At 40.9% G+C, this 20,599-nt stretch overlaps 1 protein-coding gene across 4 annotated transcripts in view; it reads left to right on the plus strand.

Annotated features, from left to right (window-relative positions):
• The window catches only part of klf8 (Kruppel-like factor 8), a 74,480-nt gene extending 55,129 nt beyond the window's left edge, over nucleotides 1-19,351 (plus strand). For all 4 annotated transcript variants that reach the window (XM_036008649.1, XM_036008651.1, XM_031308004.2 and 1 more), the window contains 4 exons: nucleotides 15-249; nucleotides 6,753-6,864; nucleotides 12,221-12,360; nucleotides 13,450-19,351. In XM_036008649.1, coding sequence (XP_035864542.1) covers nucleotides 15-249; nucleotides 6,753-6,864; nucleotides 12,221-12,360; nucleotides 13,450-13,631 — 669 coding nt within the window. In that variant the 3' untranslated portion in view covers nucleotides 13,632-19,351. The remainder of the gene's footprint in view (nucleotides 1-14; nucleotides 250-6,752; nucleotides 6,865-12,220; nucleotides 12,361-13,449) is intronic.
• Nucleotides 19,352-20,599: the final 1,248 nt, after the last annotated feature.

Consider the following 20,599-nt stretch of genomic DNA (forward strand, 5'->3'; position numbering starts at 1 on the left):
TCTTGCCCCTCTAGGTCCTCTCTCCAGGCTCCATCTTGGCCACTCAGGGGGCCGGGGGCCAGCAGATCCTCCACGTCATCCATACAATCCCCTCGGTCACCATGCCCAGCAAAGTGGGCCAGCTCCAGACCATCCCTGTGGTGGTGCAGTCGCTGCCTGTTGTCTACACCACCATGTCTACTGACGGCGTCGCCACAGCAGCCATTACAGTGCCGCTCATAGGCAGCGATGGGCGCTCAGAAGGATCTGGTGAGTGGTACAATGAAAACATCCAGTAAGATACCATAATGGACAACAGTGGTATTACTTAATACTACTGCACTGTGTCAGAGGATTTTACTCATATTACCTAATATAACCATGCTGACAGTGAGTGGTCTGTCAAAACAGCCGCCTCCATTATTTTCTATATAAATAACACAAGCAGAGAGTCATTTACTGTGACGAAAAAGGCCACTGTCTCAAACTTTCTCTCTCGATTGGCCACTTTACCTTAACATCTTTTCTTGTCAAGTGATGACACATCTTCCTCCGTGACCCGCAGTTCCAGCTATTTAAAGATGGTTAATAGAAAATACATCTTTCAGCGAGGCAGAGCTGGAGAGGTTAACTCTTCAGGAAAACAATCATCAGAAACAACGTAAACGAGTTGTGCATCCAGGACATACCTTCAGCCTTCTTTTATATGTAATATATTATGTGTGTCCTTGATGTGCTGGATATTGGTGCCTCCATTATGACATCTGACAGATGTACATCAAGTGATTTGCTTCCGCTGCTACTATTGATGCTACTACTACTACAATTACTACGAGTGCTAGTAATTAAAAACTGCTGATTCCTTAAGTACTTCTGTGTTGCTGCCTCAGTTTACCATTTAGGCAAATATGACCACTGAAAACCATAGCATCAGACACCGGGTAGGAAAGTGTTCCAATGAAACACAATTGAAGAGAATATTTTTTCCTTTTATGTCACTCGTATTCATATTGAAACAGGATGTTGGGAAGGAACATTGCACAGGGAGTCATTTAACATTCTGCAAAGCAAGGAAAAGGAGGCAATTTGAGATAGTTGTTAGATTACTACACCTCACCTCTCTTTCATTTCATTCTTTCGTCTATCTATGGTTCTGTCACTCTTGTCATTTACTGGGAGCTTGCGCTCTCAGAGGAGTACAGTGTGTCTCTCGAGGCAGGTGGTGTGTATTTGTGGTTTGCGATATGTGAGACTTGTCGTCTTTGTCATTCTGGAAGATCCCCATATGTGCCAGATGATTCCTATTCCCACCTAAATGAGGTAACTTGTGGAAATCTTACATATGTTGTAGAAAAATGTTCCTGGCTATCTAATAATCTGTCATTTTCTAACTTGTACCTGAGTTTTTACTCTGACAAGTTTTGGTTCTCAAATGTCCAGACCTTTCTCTGACACATAAACCAGTGTGTGAAAAGGTGATCAATACTGAAGAACCAGTGAGAAAGAAGGGGTGTCATGCTGCCATCATGTCAGCCACTCAATCAGGAGCGGCTTAAACACTCCAATGCAGGCGATTTGCGTTAAGCAACGACCAACGGAGAGGTTAAAGGCGGTGTAATCCATCCCTGAGTAAACACGAGGGCAAGCTCGACATTTGCTCAGGCAAGCTGGCAAAACAGGCCGCCACCCCTTTGACAAACTGCAGTCTGTAAGGTCAGTTGGTTTTCTAATCCAAACGAGTGCCTCGGCCTCGACTCAGGAATGTAAACGAGGGAGACCGTGACTCAGAAATGTCTAGAAGAATCTCCAACACACACACTGGCCTGAAGATGCTCTCACACTGTTTTACCTCATCAGCATGTTCCCCACTAGGTATGTGGGAGGATAAAATATCATGTTCACCATGCACTGTAGAGTGGCACAAGAATCTAGTCTATAAAATCTTAACAAAGGTCCTGTATGTTACAGGTTTATTGTATGGAATTGCTTTCAATTATACAGTTATTCACATCCTTGTGCCCACCTGTGTAATAGTAATCCATAGAGACAGTAATCTATATTGACAACGTTTCATTTCCGGGATTGTTTAGGTGCCGCCGGATGTCCCTCATTTCAACCAGATGTCAGTCACCTTCCGCTTTCTTTGTATTGGCATTCTAAACTCCCGTTGATTTATGAGGACTATGGTTAACTGCTCCTCAGATCTCTGCAGGGTAAATCCAGACAGCTAGCTACACTATCTGTCCAATCTGAGTTTTCTGTTGCACAACTAAAACAACTTTTGAACGTACACGTCCCACCAAAACAAGTTCCTTCCCGAGGCTATTACCGCCCGCTATTAGTGCCGCCCAGGTCGATTTTGATTGGTTTAAATAAATGCCAATAAACCAGTGTGTGGACTAGCCAGACCCTCCTCTGCAGCACTGTGGAGGAAGGTCTGGCGATGCGAAACTATAGAGACAGTAAAAGAGCATTTTCTTATTCTGCAGTCTATAGTGCTCTCCCCTTCTCCTTCTCTCCCCCCAGCAACTACGTCACATTAATAGAGTATATTTATGCCATTTCATTGGGATTTTAAAGCTGTGTTTGGACACACGCTCGTTTCAGTGGCTCTACATGTCAGCAAGTGGTAACAGTAATCCCCGGTACTGACAAGTGACTCAATAGCAGGCTATGGTTTCACCGTGTTACACCTGTAACCACACCTAACAGTGATCCTGCGGTTTGCTAACACACCCTGGACTTCACATCAATGTTTTAGGTCAACAAAAATATGATTGTCAACTACTGTTGTGTTGCTCTTTAAAAGGATTATTCCAGTTTACAACTTTTGCTTTATTTTTGTAGACTAACGAAAGCACTTTATTTAGGGGTAAAAATAAAAGTGAGTAAGTTGGTCTGTAAACTCTGATGGATGTTTACAATGGACAGTTTGGGTTACTTTGTTTTCTCTTCCAAATACGTTTGGCTAACTCAGGGGTTTGTATAAAACCCGTCTTATTATATTTCCTGCCCCATTTGACTTCTTTTTAGTCATGTTGCTGTGCTCCCAGATCTCAGAAGCCGTTCTTTACATATAAAGTCCGGACAATGTCCGCAGAATCAGGTCCGGACATTGTCCGAAGTCGCCCTTTCTCACATGTAGCACACAACAGGAGATTGTCCCTTTTAGACGTGTTCTTACTTACTGGAGATACTCCGTTTGGTTTAGGCGAGCGGTGGTGCCTGGGTAGAGCTTGCAGGAGGCAGGACATGAGGTGGATTACATTGTGGTCATGTAGCTGATTTGTAATTTGGTAATGCATAATCAAGTCTCTTGCCGTTCGTTCATTTTTGTCTGATGATTTTGGCGTCTGACCTTACCGAAAGCAGTTCCCGAATCTCGTTGTCTCTCCAGTTGTGTTAATCATTGTTCTTCTTCACCCTTGGATGTTTGATTTCTTGCTGCTTCGCACAAGCCGCTAGAAACGCCATCAACACGCCCACTCGCTTGCTGTGAATTTGCAATGGGACATTACTTGGACTGTACTAGGGAGCTGGCAGGGTAAATTTCGTTCAAGGTCCAATCCAACCTATGCGGCCATTTGTGTTCTCACATACAGCTCCGCCAGGTATTGTCTAGATAAGTTCAGGCTTGCACTGCATGTGTGAAAGGGGCTAGAGATTAACTTGGACTTGGTTAACTGCAATTAAATGAATGATTGGCAAAACTATGAAAATAAAACCCAAGTTGTGATAAACTAGAGTTATTCTTTAAAGGTGGTGTCAGTATTTACCCACCTCGGACTGTATCCTTTATACCGGAGGAAACCAATCCGATGGGACAAGAACATGATCTCACACATACAGTAGCTAACAGTTAGCACAGTTATTGTTCACTCAGTTTCCTCAGAGGGATCATTCAAGTGTCCCCCATACTAATGAAATCAAATAATATAAGTGGATTCTAAACGTTCAGTTGCCGTCTTTTCTTGAGCCCATATTGCAATTCTGCTTTGTTGGTGCATTTCATAGCCCAGGAGTGTTGTACAACACTGAAAAGAGAAACAGAAACAAAGAGCATGATGAGGGTAGTAAGTGAGGGGGAAAAGGAGATGGGAACTTTAATATATTCTCGGTTTCTTCCTGTACCTGCCTAGCGAACAAGCAGGAAGAAGGCTGACATTTACTGTTCATGATGTGTTGTGTGGGAGGAAAAGGAGGAGGTTGGGCTGGATAGGTAGACACATATGGAAGAAGGGAGTGAGACTGGGTGGGTGAAGTGGAGGTGGGGGTGAGGAAGGATGAGGAGGAGAGGGCGCAGGGGTCGGGAGGAGAGGAGATGGGCTGTTTTGCCTATGAAAAAGGAAAGCTGCAATGGTGAAGGGGTGGGGGTGGCTTAATTGTCTCCAGAGACAAAGAACCCTTCTTTTGGTGTGTGACCCTCTCCATACCAACACACACACACACACACACACACACACACACACACACACACACACACACACACACACACACACACACAGTTACTCCACCCAAATTCCTTGTGTCACCCCCCCTCCCCTCCCAGCTCTCTCCAGGCTCACTGGACTTTAAACGGTATAGCTGCCACATTCCTAGAGATAGACGAGAGGGGAGGGGAGGGCGAACTTTTGTTTTCATTCATTATGTTTTCAGACCAAATAATTAACCATCACAGTCCAATTTTAATGCATAAATTATTCTTTGTTTGCTCATGTCAAGTTTTCCGCTTTGGTAATATTGTTTCTGATAAGTAGCAGCCTGTGAAGTTGTCAAATTGTGAAAAAAGAAAGGAGGGAGTGATGAGAGAGAGAGAGAGAGAGAGAGAGAGAGAGAGAGAGAGAGAGAGAGAGAGAGAGAGAGAGAGAGAGAGAGAGAGAGAGAGGTAATGTACCAATAGGCTAACTTTATTCTGCATACATGGACTTTCTCACATGTAGCACACAACAGGATATTGTCCATGTCAGACACGTTCTCACCTACTGGAAATACACCGTTTGGTTTAGAGGGGTGGCGCTGCGTAGAGCGTGCAGGAGGCAGGACATGATGCGGCAGGTGCAAAGCTAGGGTGGCCTCTTACCACCAGTCCAGGGACAGCAGATGTAAAATAGCCTCCAGGCACATTTTACTTGTATGTATTATTAGTGTGCATTGTCCCTGATAAATAAACCTGAAATAAAATAAAATTAGATTACACGGCGGTCATGTAGCTGGTTCAAAATTTAGTCATAAATAACTAAGTCTCTTGCTGTTCCTTTAATTTGTCTGTCAATTTCTTCGTTGGCCCATACAGACATAAGTTCCTGAATCTCGTCATCTCTCCAGTGAGACATTTTCGTTTGTGTCTTAGTGTAAATCACCGTTCTTCTTCTCCACCCTTGGATGTTTGCATTCTTCCAGTTTCGCGCCAGCCGCATGACAGAAATGTCATGAACAGACCCACTCGCTCACTGTTAATTCTCCGGACAATGAGCTGCTCTATTCACACATGGGCTCTATCAGACATTTCACAGACATTGTACACGGGAGCTGGCAGGGTAAAGTCCGTTTAATGTCCGGTCCAACTGATTTAGACATTTTGCATTCTCACATACAGCTCCTCCGGGTAACGTCTAGATATGTTCAGGGTTGCAATGCATGTGTGAAAGCTGAAATGAAAATGGTAATAATTAATCATCATATTATCATATACGTAGATCAATACGCATGCCCTGAATCCAGGACATGTGAAACAGACGCTATGTCAGGAATGTAAATGAAAAACAACGCAATATAATGTTCGATATAATACAGTACATGGCGACACAGCATGATGTAGAATAAAAATGTGTTGTACACCCAGAGCAGGACGTTTCACCTCAGAAGTAATATTATAGTACAACAATTAAAGCACTTAAAAACACTACGGCAGAGATCTTTGGTCTTCTCGCACTCAGAGAGCTGACTTTCCAGAAACAACAGGCCATGCCCCTCCTGCATATTTGCTGAAGTGGACAGCATTAAACAGAAAGACCACAACCTAAAATCTTCCTCGGTGCAAACCCAGAATGTGTTCGTATTTCTAACAAAACTTGAGGACAACCAGGCTTCTGATAGCCTCGAGAGATTTGTCTTTCACTTAATTGCTAATTAGCATTTGTCTATAAGTTTTGCAGAATATTTTCATTAACATCTGTTCGCATTGTCGTCATGCTGCTTTGACATTGTAAAAAGGTTGTTGAAATAATGGGGGAGAAACAAAGAAAGACTGGTCGGACTTTTTCTGTTAACCAAAAGTGAACACTAAATCATGTTAAGAATTTCTGAGAAAGACATGCAGAAAATTACAGCATGGGGCCACCATTGTGAGCCATCAATTCTGCAGCCTTGCAGACCACACCTACACACACCTACACACACCTACACACACACACACACACACACACACACACACACACACACACACACACACACACACACACACACACACGCAAGGCTTTGTCTTGCTAAATTGCTGGAATCCAAGCATTTCTGTTAAGAAGTGATTAACTCCTTGCTGTTTTTTTCTCTCTGTTTCCCTCCCTCCTCTTCTTTCTCTATTCTCTTACTTCTGCTTCTTCCATTTCCTAATATTATTCACTGATTTATCTCTTTCTCTGGGCCTCTCATGCGCTCCATCACCCTTCCTCAATCTCTTTTCATCTGTCTAATTTTCCTCGGTTTCGATTCGAACCATTGTTTCCCTCTTTCGGTCCATCCTTCTGTCTTTATTCCCCATCGTGTCCTTTCTGCAGTTCGTATTAAGCCTGGTTCGACATCTCCAGTGGAGTATCAGAGTGACAGCGATGCGGAGAGCGGTACAGAGTCTGGATCGGCCTCCCTCAGTGCCCAGAGCCTCGACGCCGGGTGAGTCCAGCCATAGATGGAAACAACAAATAGACTACATTCCGGCACACTTTCACATTACAAATTTCCCCACACCTGTGTGAGTTTATGCACAATAATTAAATATCAAGACAGAAAGAGGTATATTCCGGGGAAAAATGGAACTCACTGAATCACATATGCACATATGTGTGGTAAAAATGTGTCTCAGGGCATCTGTGTGATTGTTCTGCTGAGTGATGGTGGGGGTAGAGCAGGGATGAGATAAAGGCACACTGTGTTTTTGACCACTAGTGGTGCTGTGGAGCACTGTTTTGATGAGCAGGTCTCTGTTTTGTTTGCTCTTGTTCTCTACCAGCATGTGCATGAGCATGTAGGCAATATGAAATCCAGATTGCTGCAAATGTAAAGGATGGAAATGCAAATATGTAGCTGGTTGTAGACCTACATTGATCTTAGTAGAATTACACAGATTTGTGAATTTACAGGGCATGAGCTTAAGGGGCCATCCACACGGAAACGCTTTTTGGTGTAAACGCACCATGCATCGTTTTGGCCGATCGTCCAAACAAATCCTGTAAACACACTGCCTGAAGACGCACTTTTTTTAAACCTGGTCCCAGGGTGAAAAAATTCCTTGTGACTTCGTTTGGACAGCGAAGCCGCATACTTGCGTATCGATGATGTCGTCGCCACACCCCTCGACCTCTAGCCTTCGACGTCTTATCCCGCAACGACGTCTCATAACAACAACAATGGCGGACTACATGCTTCTTTTCCTGCTGGAGAAGATATTGACCCTATTAGGGTTACTAGGGAAAAATATACTGTCTGTTTGTATACAGCGCTCAAGCTTTATGCGCATGCTCTTCTTCTCCGTTTTTGGTGAATTTCTGTAGCAGAAACAGTGCCACCTATAGGCCTGGAATATGAAGTAGCGTGTTGAGTCTTTTACAAATGGATCTGTTTGGATGCATCTATTCTTGGAATGATGCCAGGGAAGACGGGGGAAAAAAAGATTGTTTTGGTCCGTGTGGACGTGGCCTAAGTTTAAATATGTGACAACTACCCTTGTCTCCATAAACCACGAGTTTATTTTTTTTATATGTTTTGGTCTCAAAATATTCAATTGTGGATTCCAGTGTATATCAGTTATACAAAAAAAGGCTAATTTCTTATATTTATTAGATTGGAAGGCACCTGTTACCTGGGCCCCCCTTGCTAAATAAAACTGCTGCTTCGACCTATCTCAGTGTCTTTATCTACCAAATAACAGACAACAGCTGTATCCATCACTTTAATGCAGTTCCACACATGGGCAGAAATTGGCAGTAACATGACGTATACAGTAGCAGTAGGTCCTTTAGAAAAAGAAGAACCAGGTTTGACAAAAAAGCAGCCTTGCAGGGTACGCATTATAAATTCAGCATTTTGGGAAATATGCTTAATTGCCGTCATTCCATGAATGAAATAAGATTTATTTTAAATCACCTACCCCTAACACCTCTAAAGTTGACTAATTAACACAACAAATCTTCTTTGTTTAACACGTGCAAAAACAGAAATTTTAGTAAAAATAGAAAAGTAACGTGTTGGATTGATTTCATTAAGCAACACAGTTTATCTTTTCGCCCAGCACTTTTGTGCAGCATCTCTAGCAGGGGTTGCCTTCTTCTTACTTCAGAATGCTGCTCACAGCCCAGCTGTTGTTTGCCAAGAGATAGTTCCAGTGCATAACTCAGCATAAATTATTGTTGTTACATTTCTGTTTCTGCACGGTTTTAATGTTAAATAGTAAGCTTTAGAGGTGCTAGTAGATGTACAGTCGTGGCCAAAAGTTTTGAGAATTACATAAATATTGGAAATTGGAAAAGTTGCTGCTTAAGTTTTTATAATAGCAATTTGCATATACTCCAGAATGTTATGAACAGTGATCAGATGAATTGCATAGTCCTTCTTTGCCATGAAAATTCCACTGCATTTCATTGCTGTCATTAAAGGACCTGCTGAGATCATTTCAGTAATCGTCTTGTTAACTAAGGTGAGAATGTTGACGAGCACAAGGCTGGAGATCATTATGTCAGGCTGATTGGGTTAGAATGGCAGACTTGACATGTTAAAAGGAGGGTGATGCTTGAAATCATTGTTCTTCCATTGTTAACCATGGTGACCTGCAAAGAAACGCGTGCAGCCATCATTGCGTTGCATAAAAATGGCTTCACAGGCAAGGATATTGTGGGTACTAAGATTGCACCTAAATCAACAATTTATAGGATTATCAAGAACTTCAAGGAAAGAGGTTCAATTCTTGTTAAGAAGGCTTCAGGGCGTCCAAGAAAGTCCAGCAAGCGCCAGGATCGTCTCCTAAAGAGGATTCAGCTGCGGGATCGGAGTGCCACCAGTGCAGAGCTTGCTCAGGAATGGCAGCAGGCAGGTGTGAGCACATCTGCACGCACAGTGAGGCGAAGACTTTTGGAAGATGGCCTGGTGTCAAGAAGGGCAGCAAAGAAGCCACTTCTCTTCAAAAAAACCATCAGGGACAGATTGATCTTCTGCAGAAAGTATGGTGAATGGACTGCTGAGGACTGGGGCAAAGTCATATTCTCCGATGAAGCCTGTTTCCGATTGTTTGGGGCATCTGGAAAAAGGCTTGTCCGGAGAAGAAAAGGTGAGCGCTACCATCAGTCCTGTGTCATGCCAACAGTAAAGCATCCTGAGACCATTCATGTGTGGGGTTGCTTCTCATCCAAGGGAGTGGGCTCACTTACAATTTTGCCCAAAAACACAGCCATGAATAAAGAATGGTACCAAAACACCCTCCAACAGCAACTTCTTCCAACAATCCAACAACAGTTTGGTGAAGAACAATGCATTTTCCAGCACGATGGAGCACCGTGCCATAAGGCAAAAGTGATAACTAAGTGGCTCGAGGACCAAAACGTTGAAATTTTGGGTCCATGGCCTGGAAACTCCCCAGATCTTAATCCCATTGAGAACTTGTGGTCAATCCTCAAGAGGCGGGTGGACAAACAAAAACCCACTAATTCTGACAAACTCCAAGAAGTGATTATGAAAGAATGGGTTGCTATCAGTCAGGATTTGGCCCAGAAGTTGATTGAGAGCATGCCAAGTCGAATTGCAGAGGTCCTGAAAAAGAAGGGCCAACACTGCAAATACTGACTCTTTGCATAAATATCATGTAATTGTCAATAAAAGCCTTTGAAACGTATAAAGTGCTTGTAATTATATTTCAGTACATCACAGAAACAACTGAAAAAAAGATCTAAAAGTAGTTTAGCAGCAAACTTTGTGAAAACTAATATTTGTGTCATTCTCAAAACTTTTGGCCACGACTGTATTTTGGTAAGTAGCCAAGTTAGCTACTTCCACCTGTTTCCAGTCGTCATGCTAAGCTAAGCTAACACTTCCTGACTCCAGCTGTGTAAGCAATGCAAAGACATGAGAGTGGTATCACATTTCTCTTCTCAAGCAGATAAGCAAATTTCCCCAAAATTTGAACTATTCCAAAAATGTTGCTTGCTTGGAAGAAAACACTGCAGTTGGAGCTGGATACGGCGTGTACAGTCAGTGGTACAACAATGGTCCATTATAAATCAGACGTCTGTAAAACTGTTGACAGGACATTAATACCATTAACCATGCGTGATGTCATCTCAGAGTAAAGTCCATGATAGGAGTCGACAGGGCCAGCGAGAGAGGCACTAATACGCAGCAGGGTTTATGGGAAATGCGGTCTTTGTGTGGATCACCTCCCGCCCATGCAGCCTCCTGACTAATTACATTACTGCAGCGTTGCCATGACTGGACACTTGTATAACCTTATATAACCCTCTGTACAGGAGAACACACTGCAGACGCCCCGGCTCTATCACAGGGAGACAAGTGTGTGTGTGTGTGTGTGTGTGTGTGTGTGTGTGTGTGTGTGTGTGTGTGTGTGTGTGTGTGTGTGTGTGTGTGTGTGTGTGCGCTCAGTACACACTTCATAACTTAGGACATTTGGTCCTCTCAAGTAAAGTGTGGACCTTGTTACTTGTAGGTTACTTGTAATCTAATGGTCAAGGCTGCAGAGTGAATGTTAGTATGCCAGCGAAGGTTCTTACAAGTACAGTAAAACTGTGTGTGTGTGTGTGTGTGTGTGTGTGTGTGTGTGTGTGTGTGTGTGTGTATGTCCAGTGTGTTTATTAGTAAGTCAGGATAGAGCTCCTTCCACACCCAAAGGCGAGGCCACCTGACTGTAACTGAAATTAAGGGTGTGGATGTCAACGGTTAGCTTAGTGCTGTAATCTGCTGCTTGTGTGTGTGTGTGTGTGTGTGTGTGTGTGTGTGTGTCTGTCTGTCTGTCTGTCAAAGTGAACAAGGGTGTTTCTGGGTATTTGTGTTTTTTAGTTTTTGTGAGGAAGTGTGTCTGTGTTTACGTACGTACGTGTGTGTGTGTGTGTGTGTGTGTGTGTGTGTGTGTGTGTGTGTGTGTGTGTGTGTGTGTGTGTGCTTGTTGCTGGGCAGGGCTGTCCCAGAGCTGGGGTGTAAACAAGGTTTCGTAATGCTGTTAGCCGTCACACCTCCTATGGAGAGAGACAGAGAGGCTTTGTATTTTTTCAAAACAACTTTATTGACATGATTATCAAATGAATATCGAAAACATAGTTAACTCAGAATACCACAATACAAACAACTCCATCATTGACATCAGAATATACATGTAAAAGGGAGAGAGGTAGAAGCAGAATGAAATAAAGAGAAAAGAGTTTTTTTGTAGATATGAGAAAAGAAGTGAATAAAAAATGAAAAGTTTAGAAGATTTTAAAGAAAGAAAGAGAGAGAGAGAGAGAGAGAGAGAGAGAGAGAGAGAGAGAGAGAGAGAGAGAGAGAGAGAGAGAGAGAGAGAGAGAGAGAGAGAGAGAGAGAGAGAGAGAGAGAGAGAGAGAGAGAGAGAGAGAGAGAGAGAGAGAGAGAGAGAGAGGCTGAAGTGGAAGCTGTTCTGCAGCTGTGTTAAATGCAGTATGACCCTCTGATGCCCCCCAGTGGCCTTAATGTCACTTTATAAATAAACCTGAACCGGATGACGCGAGTTGTTCTAGGGTGCAATGATGAAACACATCATTGCATGTGAAGTTGTTACAAACAATACACCTGGAATGTCTTTCATGATTGTTGAATTTTCAAATGTATGAATGTTGTCAGGTTATACAGTGTAAAAGTTGTGTTATGTCAAGGCCATATCAACATAGTATGATGTACAATGACACAATGATGGCCATGGCAGGTAAGAAGTGAAATGTAAATTAATTAAACAAAGGTAAAAAAATAAAATAAAACAGACAATTCCTTTCTTATTTTCTTAATTTTCCTTTCTCAGGTCGGTTATGGACTTAGAGCCTGTCGATCCAGATTCGCCAGACATCAAGAGGAGGCGGATCCACATGTGTGACTATGAAGGCTGTAAAAAAGTTTACACCAAGAGTTCCCACCTCAAAGCCCACAGGAGGATACACACAGGTGAGACCTGAGCAAAACAAACACTAATAACACAACATCTATCCAGGTTTAAAGAGCAGTTCACCCTAAAATGAAAACATTATTATCTACTGACCACCAATCACAGAGTGTGTATAGTTAGGGCTGGGCAATATATCGATGTTATATCGATATCACGATATGAGACTATAGATTTTGGATATTGTAATATGGTAAGTGTAGTCTTTTCCTGGTTTTACAGGCTGCATTACAGTAAAGTGATGTCATTTTCTGAACTTACCAAACTGTTCTAGCTGTTCTATTATTTACCTTTACCCACTAAGTCATTAAATCATTTCTGGTGATTATTTATCAAAAATCTCATTGTGTGAATAACATTTTGTTAAAGCACCAATAGTCAACCATACAACATCATCGCAATATCGACATTGAGGTATTTGGTCAAGAATATCATGATATTAGATTTTCTCTATATTGCCCAGCCCTATGTATAGTTCTGCAGCTATGTTTTTTTTTCAGGTATCTTTCTATCAATTTAACCCTCCCTAGGCAGCTCATTAAACAATGTAATGTGATTTGTTTCCTGAAAACATCCAATGAAAGGTCACTTTCTGTGACCCTGTGTCCTCATATCGGTGCATTACATTTGGGGTTTGCTACACCTTATACGAAGCTACCAAGTGACCAAACCATGAAACAGAAAGGAAGAGGTACCTTAGCATCAGTTACCAGGGGCGATAGGAAGGTATGTGTAGTAAAGTGGTATGATAACAAACCATTGTTGATGCTTTCCGCTGTTCGTGCTGAACAGCCAGAAGACACCTGCCAGCGACGGTCCAAGAAAGACAAACCATACATTGTTTTTTTCCAAACCTGTACTTCATTTTTTTTTTAAGACAATGCTTCGTTTTTATACTTATCATGTCCTACTAATCCCAAATAGCTAGGAGAAATTAAAAATACATACCAAACAAAAAGTCGGGTCTCAGGAGGACATAAGCAGATGTGAGTGGTTCATCCCAAACTTTCCTCTTCCCTCCCATCCCTATGTTGCCTCCTCCCTTCCTTTCCTCTCCCCTAACTCTTCTACTTGTGTCCTGCTTCCTCCAGGAGAGAAGCCCTACCACTGTACCTGGGAGGGCTGCACCTGGCGCTTCGCCCGCTCCGACGAGCTGACTCGACATTTCCGCAAGCACACCGGAATCAAACCTTTCCGCTGCACCGAGTGTGACCGCTCCTTTTCCCGGTCCGACCACCTGTCCCTGCACCGCCGCCGCCACGTCATGATGTGAACTCTGACCCCACAGCTCCCCATCAAACTCCCCTACATACCAACCTCTTACCCCTTGACAAAGTCACTCACAGCACATCTTGTACCAGTGCCCCCCCCACCCCACAAAAACCTCACCTCTACTGCCCCCCCACGTCAGGATTTTAATCAGCAGATTAAAAAAGACACTGTACCTCCTTTCTCCTCCTCCTCTTTATTTTGAAATCACAGGAACATCAGGAATGTGTCTGTGCATTTGTGTGTGTGCAAAGTGGAGGTTAGGGGATTTTTACTGTGTGTTTCAACACAACATCATCACCATCATCATCATCATCATCATCATCATCATCATCATCATCATCATCACCACCGTCCACCCAACAGCCCTCCCATCCCATAACAGTCCCCTCCCTACCATCCTTCAACTCAACTTCACTCGAAGTTCACACAAGACGTCACCTCCTCACACAGAGAAGGATGGACTGAACGTCATCTAACAGCAGGGGCGTTCATCCATCCATCCATCCATCCATCCATCCATCCATCCATCCATCACACGCATCCATCCAAAAGAGAGGAGGAAGAGGAGGGGGCAAGAGGAGCAGTGACATGCCTGTGTTGTTTTTGATCTAAAACCAGAAGGGGAAATTTTAAGTGGGATGTCACTTCAGCTGCCCTATCAATATTCATTCTGTACATATCCAAAGTTGGGAAGTTATGTGACTCCAAGCAAAATTTTTTGTAGAATACAAGTATAGAAAAATGATATTCCCAGCTCTAATCCTCGGTCCTGCTCTTGGGCCAAAACTATCTGGGTGTAACAGTAATAAATAACATCAAAGACCCGCAACAAACACAATGATTCTGGGTTTGTTTCCTCACATGCAAAATTGTGTCTCAAACAAATACATAATTGGACTTATTTACAGAATCGTCAGACTTTTCCAGATGCATTGGAAATCTGCAAAAGATACTCTTAGTTCCTGGTACTGTTTTTTTAAAAAGGGTCTAAAACAACCAAAACTCAGTTTGATCATATCAATTTGTCATCACAACGTTTGGATAAATGATTTACTATAATTTAAGGGATCTTGAAAGGCTTTCCATCCATGTGCATATCAGTGTATGAGTTAGCGTATGTGCATGTAGTGAGCTTTTTGACAGCAGCTGAAGTGACGTCAAACAGACATTTCCTCTTTGGCAAACATCTATCTGAGGCTAGGATATAAAAGTAGATTCTCTATCTTGTCCAGACTCCCCACCCCCATCACCCTGCACCCTCTACCCCACCCATATCCCCTGGTACAGGGAGCTACAAGACTGTGAACTTTCTAAAGATTAATTTGTTTTCATTGTATCAATCACATTATTGTTACTTGTGTGTTCTCCCCCCGCACACACCTTCCTGGTTGTTCTTCGATAACAGTATTTGCTTTTTATGTGTTGTTGTTGCTGTTGTCTTATGAAATATGCCTTCAGTTCTATCTTTTTCTTCTTAGCAAGGAATGGCACTCTTAACAGAATGGCATCCTTTAAAAAAAAAAAAGAAATCTGATTATTTTATTGTTTTCTGAGGCTGTGAAAAAGACAGAGGAGACACAAATAGTTTGAGATTACAAGTAAAACTAGTGCAGGGAATAGGGGAGCTTTTCTGTGTGTGTGTGTGTGTGTGTGTGTGTGTGTGTGTGTGTGTGTGTGTGTGTATGTTTTGTGTGCGTTGTTCGTGTGTGTGTCTGTGTGTGTGTGTGTGTGTGTGTGCGTGTGTGCGCGTGTGTGTGTGCGCATGTTTTGAGACAAACACATAATCAGAATTTAAGATTTTTACGAGTGTGTGTTCCGGGCACTTGTTGTTCTTTTACCTCTTGCCCGTTGAGCCTTAATAACTGAAGTCAATCTGTAAGGGCAAAACCAGAACCACTGACAGAGGACTTTTGGCCAAAGATAAACTGTGTGTCTCTATTCATGAAGACTCTGTTCATAAGTACCTGATCTTAGAAAGGACGTTCCCTTCCTTAGCTTGCTTTTTTGTGTTTTGAAACCAAGAAAGAGTGCTACATGTGGGACCTATGAAATTCACATTTTTAATTTGGAGACAAATTGCCTTGTAAACAGACTGTTGCTGGGAAGCCTGTCAAGGTTTGCAGGCTTCTACTCACTATTTTACATTGTGTACAACAGTTAGGCAGGAAATCTGCTGGATTACTTTGGCACAACATGAAGAGGGTGCTCCAGAGCAAGCAGATTTAAATCTTTTTGAATGTTTGATGATAGCAGAGGAGAAAAATAAAGTTAAGGGATAATTAAGGATTCACATTTAGCTGACAATTGAAAATGTGGTCTTATTATTCAGAAATTGTCACAGTGACAGCCTCTTTTGTGTACACCAAGAGTATATTATACTTTTGAACAAAACTATAATTTTCTGGCTTTGCAACAGCAGAAAGCACCGTGAACACTCAACAATGTAAACACCCTTTGCACTGGTTTCATGACCTTACAACACATTGAAAGTCACAGTGGCCGGGCTGTCTGTCAGTGGTTCTGTGAGAAACCAGGCACTGTGTCGGGCTGTCAGGGTCTGTAGTGCCTGCGATTTAAACCACGGGGAAACTAAGCGCTCTGCTCACTAGCATTTCTATCAGGGTGGGGGGTCAATTCTCTTTCAACTGAGTTTGTATTGCATTTTGACAGAACTTAATTTAATGCCTCAAAATACAATCCCACTATAAATAGCAGATCATTTGTTTTTTTATGCCTTTTTTCCTAAAGTTTCCCTGACATAACTCCCCTAATATCTAGCTTGTCGGGAGTCCTCTTCATATCCAATCAGCACATTTTTCAAAGTGTTTATTCTTTAACAGATTCAGACAGTTGGAACAGAATTGAACCCCTAACCCTTCCCTCTAACCCACGGTGTCCATGTCTTAAGTGGGCTGTTTTCCAGCTCCTATTCTGGGCTGAACTTGATTATGCAACATAACGCAGACCTCGCTCCAAGCACTCTTCTGAACTCAGTAGTAGAGCATGGGGTAATCCCTATGTTCCCAGGGTCCTCACTGTAAGAAGTTGGTAAGGGCTATCTCCACAACTCAAATTGCAAAAGAATAAAGGAAGATGTTTGAAATGCAGTTTGAATGGTAAAAATCTATTCAGCCGCTGTGGAGATATCAATGTCCAAAGTCAAGAAAACGGTCTATCTGCAAATTTAAGGGCGTAGGTTTCAAGGAGTATAACGTCAGTAGGCTATAAGCTGTAAGCAATTTACCATAACTGACCCAGGGAAACATACATCAAACATTTGACCTACGGAAATAAGCATTTCTGAGAACATAGAACCCTGGGAACATACTGTAGATATGCCCCTGTACAGGACAAGCTGGTTGTTGTACTGCTGATATGCAGCTCACATGGGTTGTAACAAGAACCTTAAAAAGAAGGTCCGGATGCGTAGAAGCCTGTGCCGTTGATCACTGAACAAAGCCGCCTCTGAATTCACTTTTAGAATATACGGAAAGAGTTGTGACTGTGGACTGATAAACACAGACAGGAACTCAAACTTGTGTAGCCATGTCTTAATCAAGGGGCTGAGTGTGAACGTGATCAATGGAACATGCTGTTCACAATCCCAATGTGTCCCTTTACAAACAAAAAGGCAAAAACACATTTGACGTTGTTCTTGTCAGCCATTCGGATTTACTGTTGTTGTTGTTGTCATTTCAAAAGCTAGTAAGCGAGAGCAAAAGGTTATTCACCTGATCTTTCACAGTATGATAACTGAGATGGACGTGCAGGCTTCCTGTGAGCTGAGTGCATGCCATAAACAGGGACAATTGTTGTTTGGTCTGTACACTGCAAAAAAAAAAAGAATTGTCTTGCAAAGTCACTGAATGTGGTTTTGATTTTGAAAAGAAAAATGAAAAGAAAAGTAATTTCACTTTTTTTTCTCCATTATTAAGAATCTAAACTAAATTCAGTCACTTGTTTGGAGGGGTATTGTCCTTTTTTGCAGTGCAGAGCAATACAAAGTTCCAATTTCTGTTAGCATCCCCCTCTGCTTCAACTGAAAAAGTCCAACATAGTTACTAAGCACATCTTTCTAGAAGAGTATATGCATTTGATTGCAAATTTCTTTCTTTTGTAAACTGTTGATAAAGACATTAAGGACAATGACAAATAATAAAGATAAATCCATGTACATAAATGTATATAATCAAAAAGTGCAGAGTAAATGTAACGGGTGAATATCTATTTTTAACACTGACTAGATAATGTGAAAAAATATTTTTCTTTCTTCTTCTTCTGTTGGTTTGATGACGTGTTGTTTCTTTTCAAATCTAATAAGACATTTGTTTCATAGTTCCTTTAAAAAAAAAAAAAGAATTGGTCCCACTTGTGTTGTGCACACTTGTTGCATGGAGAGTAGCCTTCTTGTTTTCTTATAGTGACGTTGGTAAGCATGTCAGTGTGTGTGAGACTGTGGGGTTCCCTTAACATTGATCACCTGAGGAAAACAAAAAACCCCACATTGACAATTATTAATTAAGGATCCATTTATTATTATAACACAGCTTGATATTTCTGCACTGGACCTCATATAAAATATCACTAAAAACAGTCAGTGAAGTGTGAGATTTAGTTGGTTTGGGTCTCAAGCTTCAGAAAAAGTTCAGGTCAGACGGGGCTAAAAAATATCAATGTTTTTGGTTATTTTGGATTAGATTGTCGTTTACACTCTCCAGACTCATAGCAGCTCAATTATGTTGACAAGTAACACAAGTAGTAACATATCCAACCTGGTATACAACTTGTTCTATTACAAGACAAGTCAAAATATGCTAATGAATTTTCTCCCATTTGACATTCAGACATTGAAGGAAGCAAGTTTTGATACAAAATGTTCAAAATGTTTGTATTTCATTAGATGGATCCCTCACTCCTTTATTTCTAGGAACATTTTCCCCACTTAGCACATGTATGTCATTATGTACATGAAAATATTAATGGCTCATCGCTTTACAAGCACACTGATCAGCTGTGGTGACCATTATAGCAGGAACATTGATATTTTATATACAGAGACAAACACACACTGAAACCTCCACTGTCACACTGAGGATAGTCAGTTATTACACCTCAGAGCCTGTTGACGATGACCCAGACAAAGTCTTTTCGCTGATGTTGGAGTTGTTGCAGGGAGACTGATGCATGTGTTTGTGTTTTTCCTGCTTCCTGTTGTTTCTTTTGCAGTTTGTGCAAACTTGTTTTCCTTCGGTATTGTTCTAAATATTCTGTTCATGTATAAAGCAGGAATGTTCATCTGTGAACAGGCAGTGAAACATTTAAAGAATTGTATCCCCATTGCGACATAGACGGGATAGAGTTCACGTCTGAAGGTGACGTCAATGACTGTGTCCGTCTGTGTGCGAGTGCCTCGACTCACTTCCTCTGCAAATCAGACATTTTAAGTATTTTCTATTGAATGCAGTAACTTATGGGCCAGTACTATATTTACTCAGTGCAATGCAGTTATCCTTATAATAATACAATTATTAATAATATTTTTTTCTTTCTTTTTTTGTATTTGTACAGAACAAATGTGTAAAGATCAGTGAGGAAAACGTGAGCTTTTTGATACTGTGACTCATAGTGTTTAAAAGTCAGTTTCTCCCTGTACAGTTGTGATTATTTCCCCTTCCCCACTTCTTCTTTTATAGAATAAAACATGTTTTTGGTGCAATTTAATGCCTGATGTCTCTGTGTTGTTTATTATGTTTTGGTGATGCTGTTATCCAGAATCCAGTGGTTCAGCAGTGTTATGGAAGAAGTCAAAAGTCAAATGATAATTTAACTAGAAAATGCATTTCCTGTGAATGCTGAAAAGCTGAATTGCTAAAGCTAAACGGGAATGCTGACATAATTGCGTAAGAAGAAGGTGAAGAAGTGAGAATAGTTGGAAAGGTGGGAATGGTTTTACGAATTTCAATGAAATGTTGAATAATATCAATAACTGAGTATAAAACAGTGGAATATTTTAAAGTTCTTTTTGAAAATAAAAGTCATATAGCATTTTGAAAAAAGTGATGAAAAAGTCATTGTATAGATTATTGAAAAAAGGGATAAAAATGTCATAGTATAGTTTGTTGAAAAAAGTCATGAAAAAGACATAGTATAGTATGTTGATTAAAGTCACGGTATAGAATGTTGAAAAAGTCCCAAAAGTCGTAGTATAGTACATCTAAAAAAAGTCATGAAAAATTCATAGGATGGTATGTCTTAAAAAAGTCAGTATAGCCAGTCCATAGTAAAATCCATAGTATAGTATCTTGAATGAAATGATAACTAAGTCATAGTATAGTATGTCGAAAAAAAGTAATAAATAGTCATATTATAGTATGATGAAAAAAGTCATAAAAAGTCATAATATAGTATGACGAAAAAAGTCATAATATAGTATGTCAAAAAAGTAATAAAAAGTGATAGGATGTTATGTCTAAAAAAGTCAGTATAGCCAGTCGAAAAAAGTCAAAGTACAGTACGGATGTCAGTAAATCAAAAAAGTCAGTAAATCATGTAAAAAAAAGTCATAGTATAATATGTCGAATAAAGGGATAACTAAGTCATAGTATAGTATGTCGAAAAACGTCATAAAAGTCATAGTATATCACGTCGAAAAAATGGATAAAAAAGTCATAGTATAGCATGTCGAAAAATTCATAGTATAGCATGTCGAAAAAAGGGATAAATAAGTCATATTATAGTATGTCGAAAAAGTAATAGTATAGTACGTTGAAAAAAAGTGATTAAAAAGTCATAGTATAGTATGTGAAAAAAAGTTATAAAAAAGTCACAGTATAGAATGATGAAAAAGGTGATAAAAAAGTCATAGTATCGTATGTTGAAAAAAGTAATAAAAAAGTCACAGTATAGTGGATTGAAAAATGTGATAAAAAAGTCATAGTGTAGCATGTTGTAAAAAGCGATACAAAAGCA

Source organism: Sander lucioperca, chromosome 13, assembly GCF_008315115.2.
Source record: "Sander lucioperca isolate FBNREF2018 chromosome 13, SLUC_FBN_1.2, whole genome shotgun sequence".
In the NCBI taxonomy this organism is placed as follows: domain Eukaryota; kingdom Metazoa; phylum Chordata; class Actinopteri; order Perciformes; family Percidae; genus Sander; species Sander lucioperca.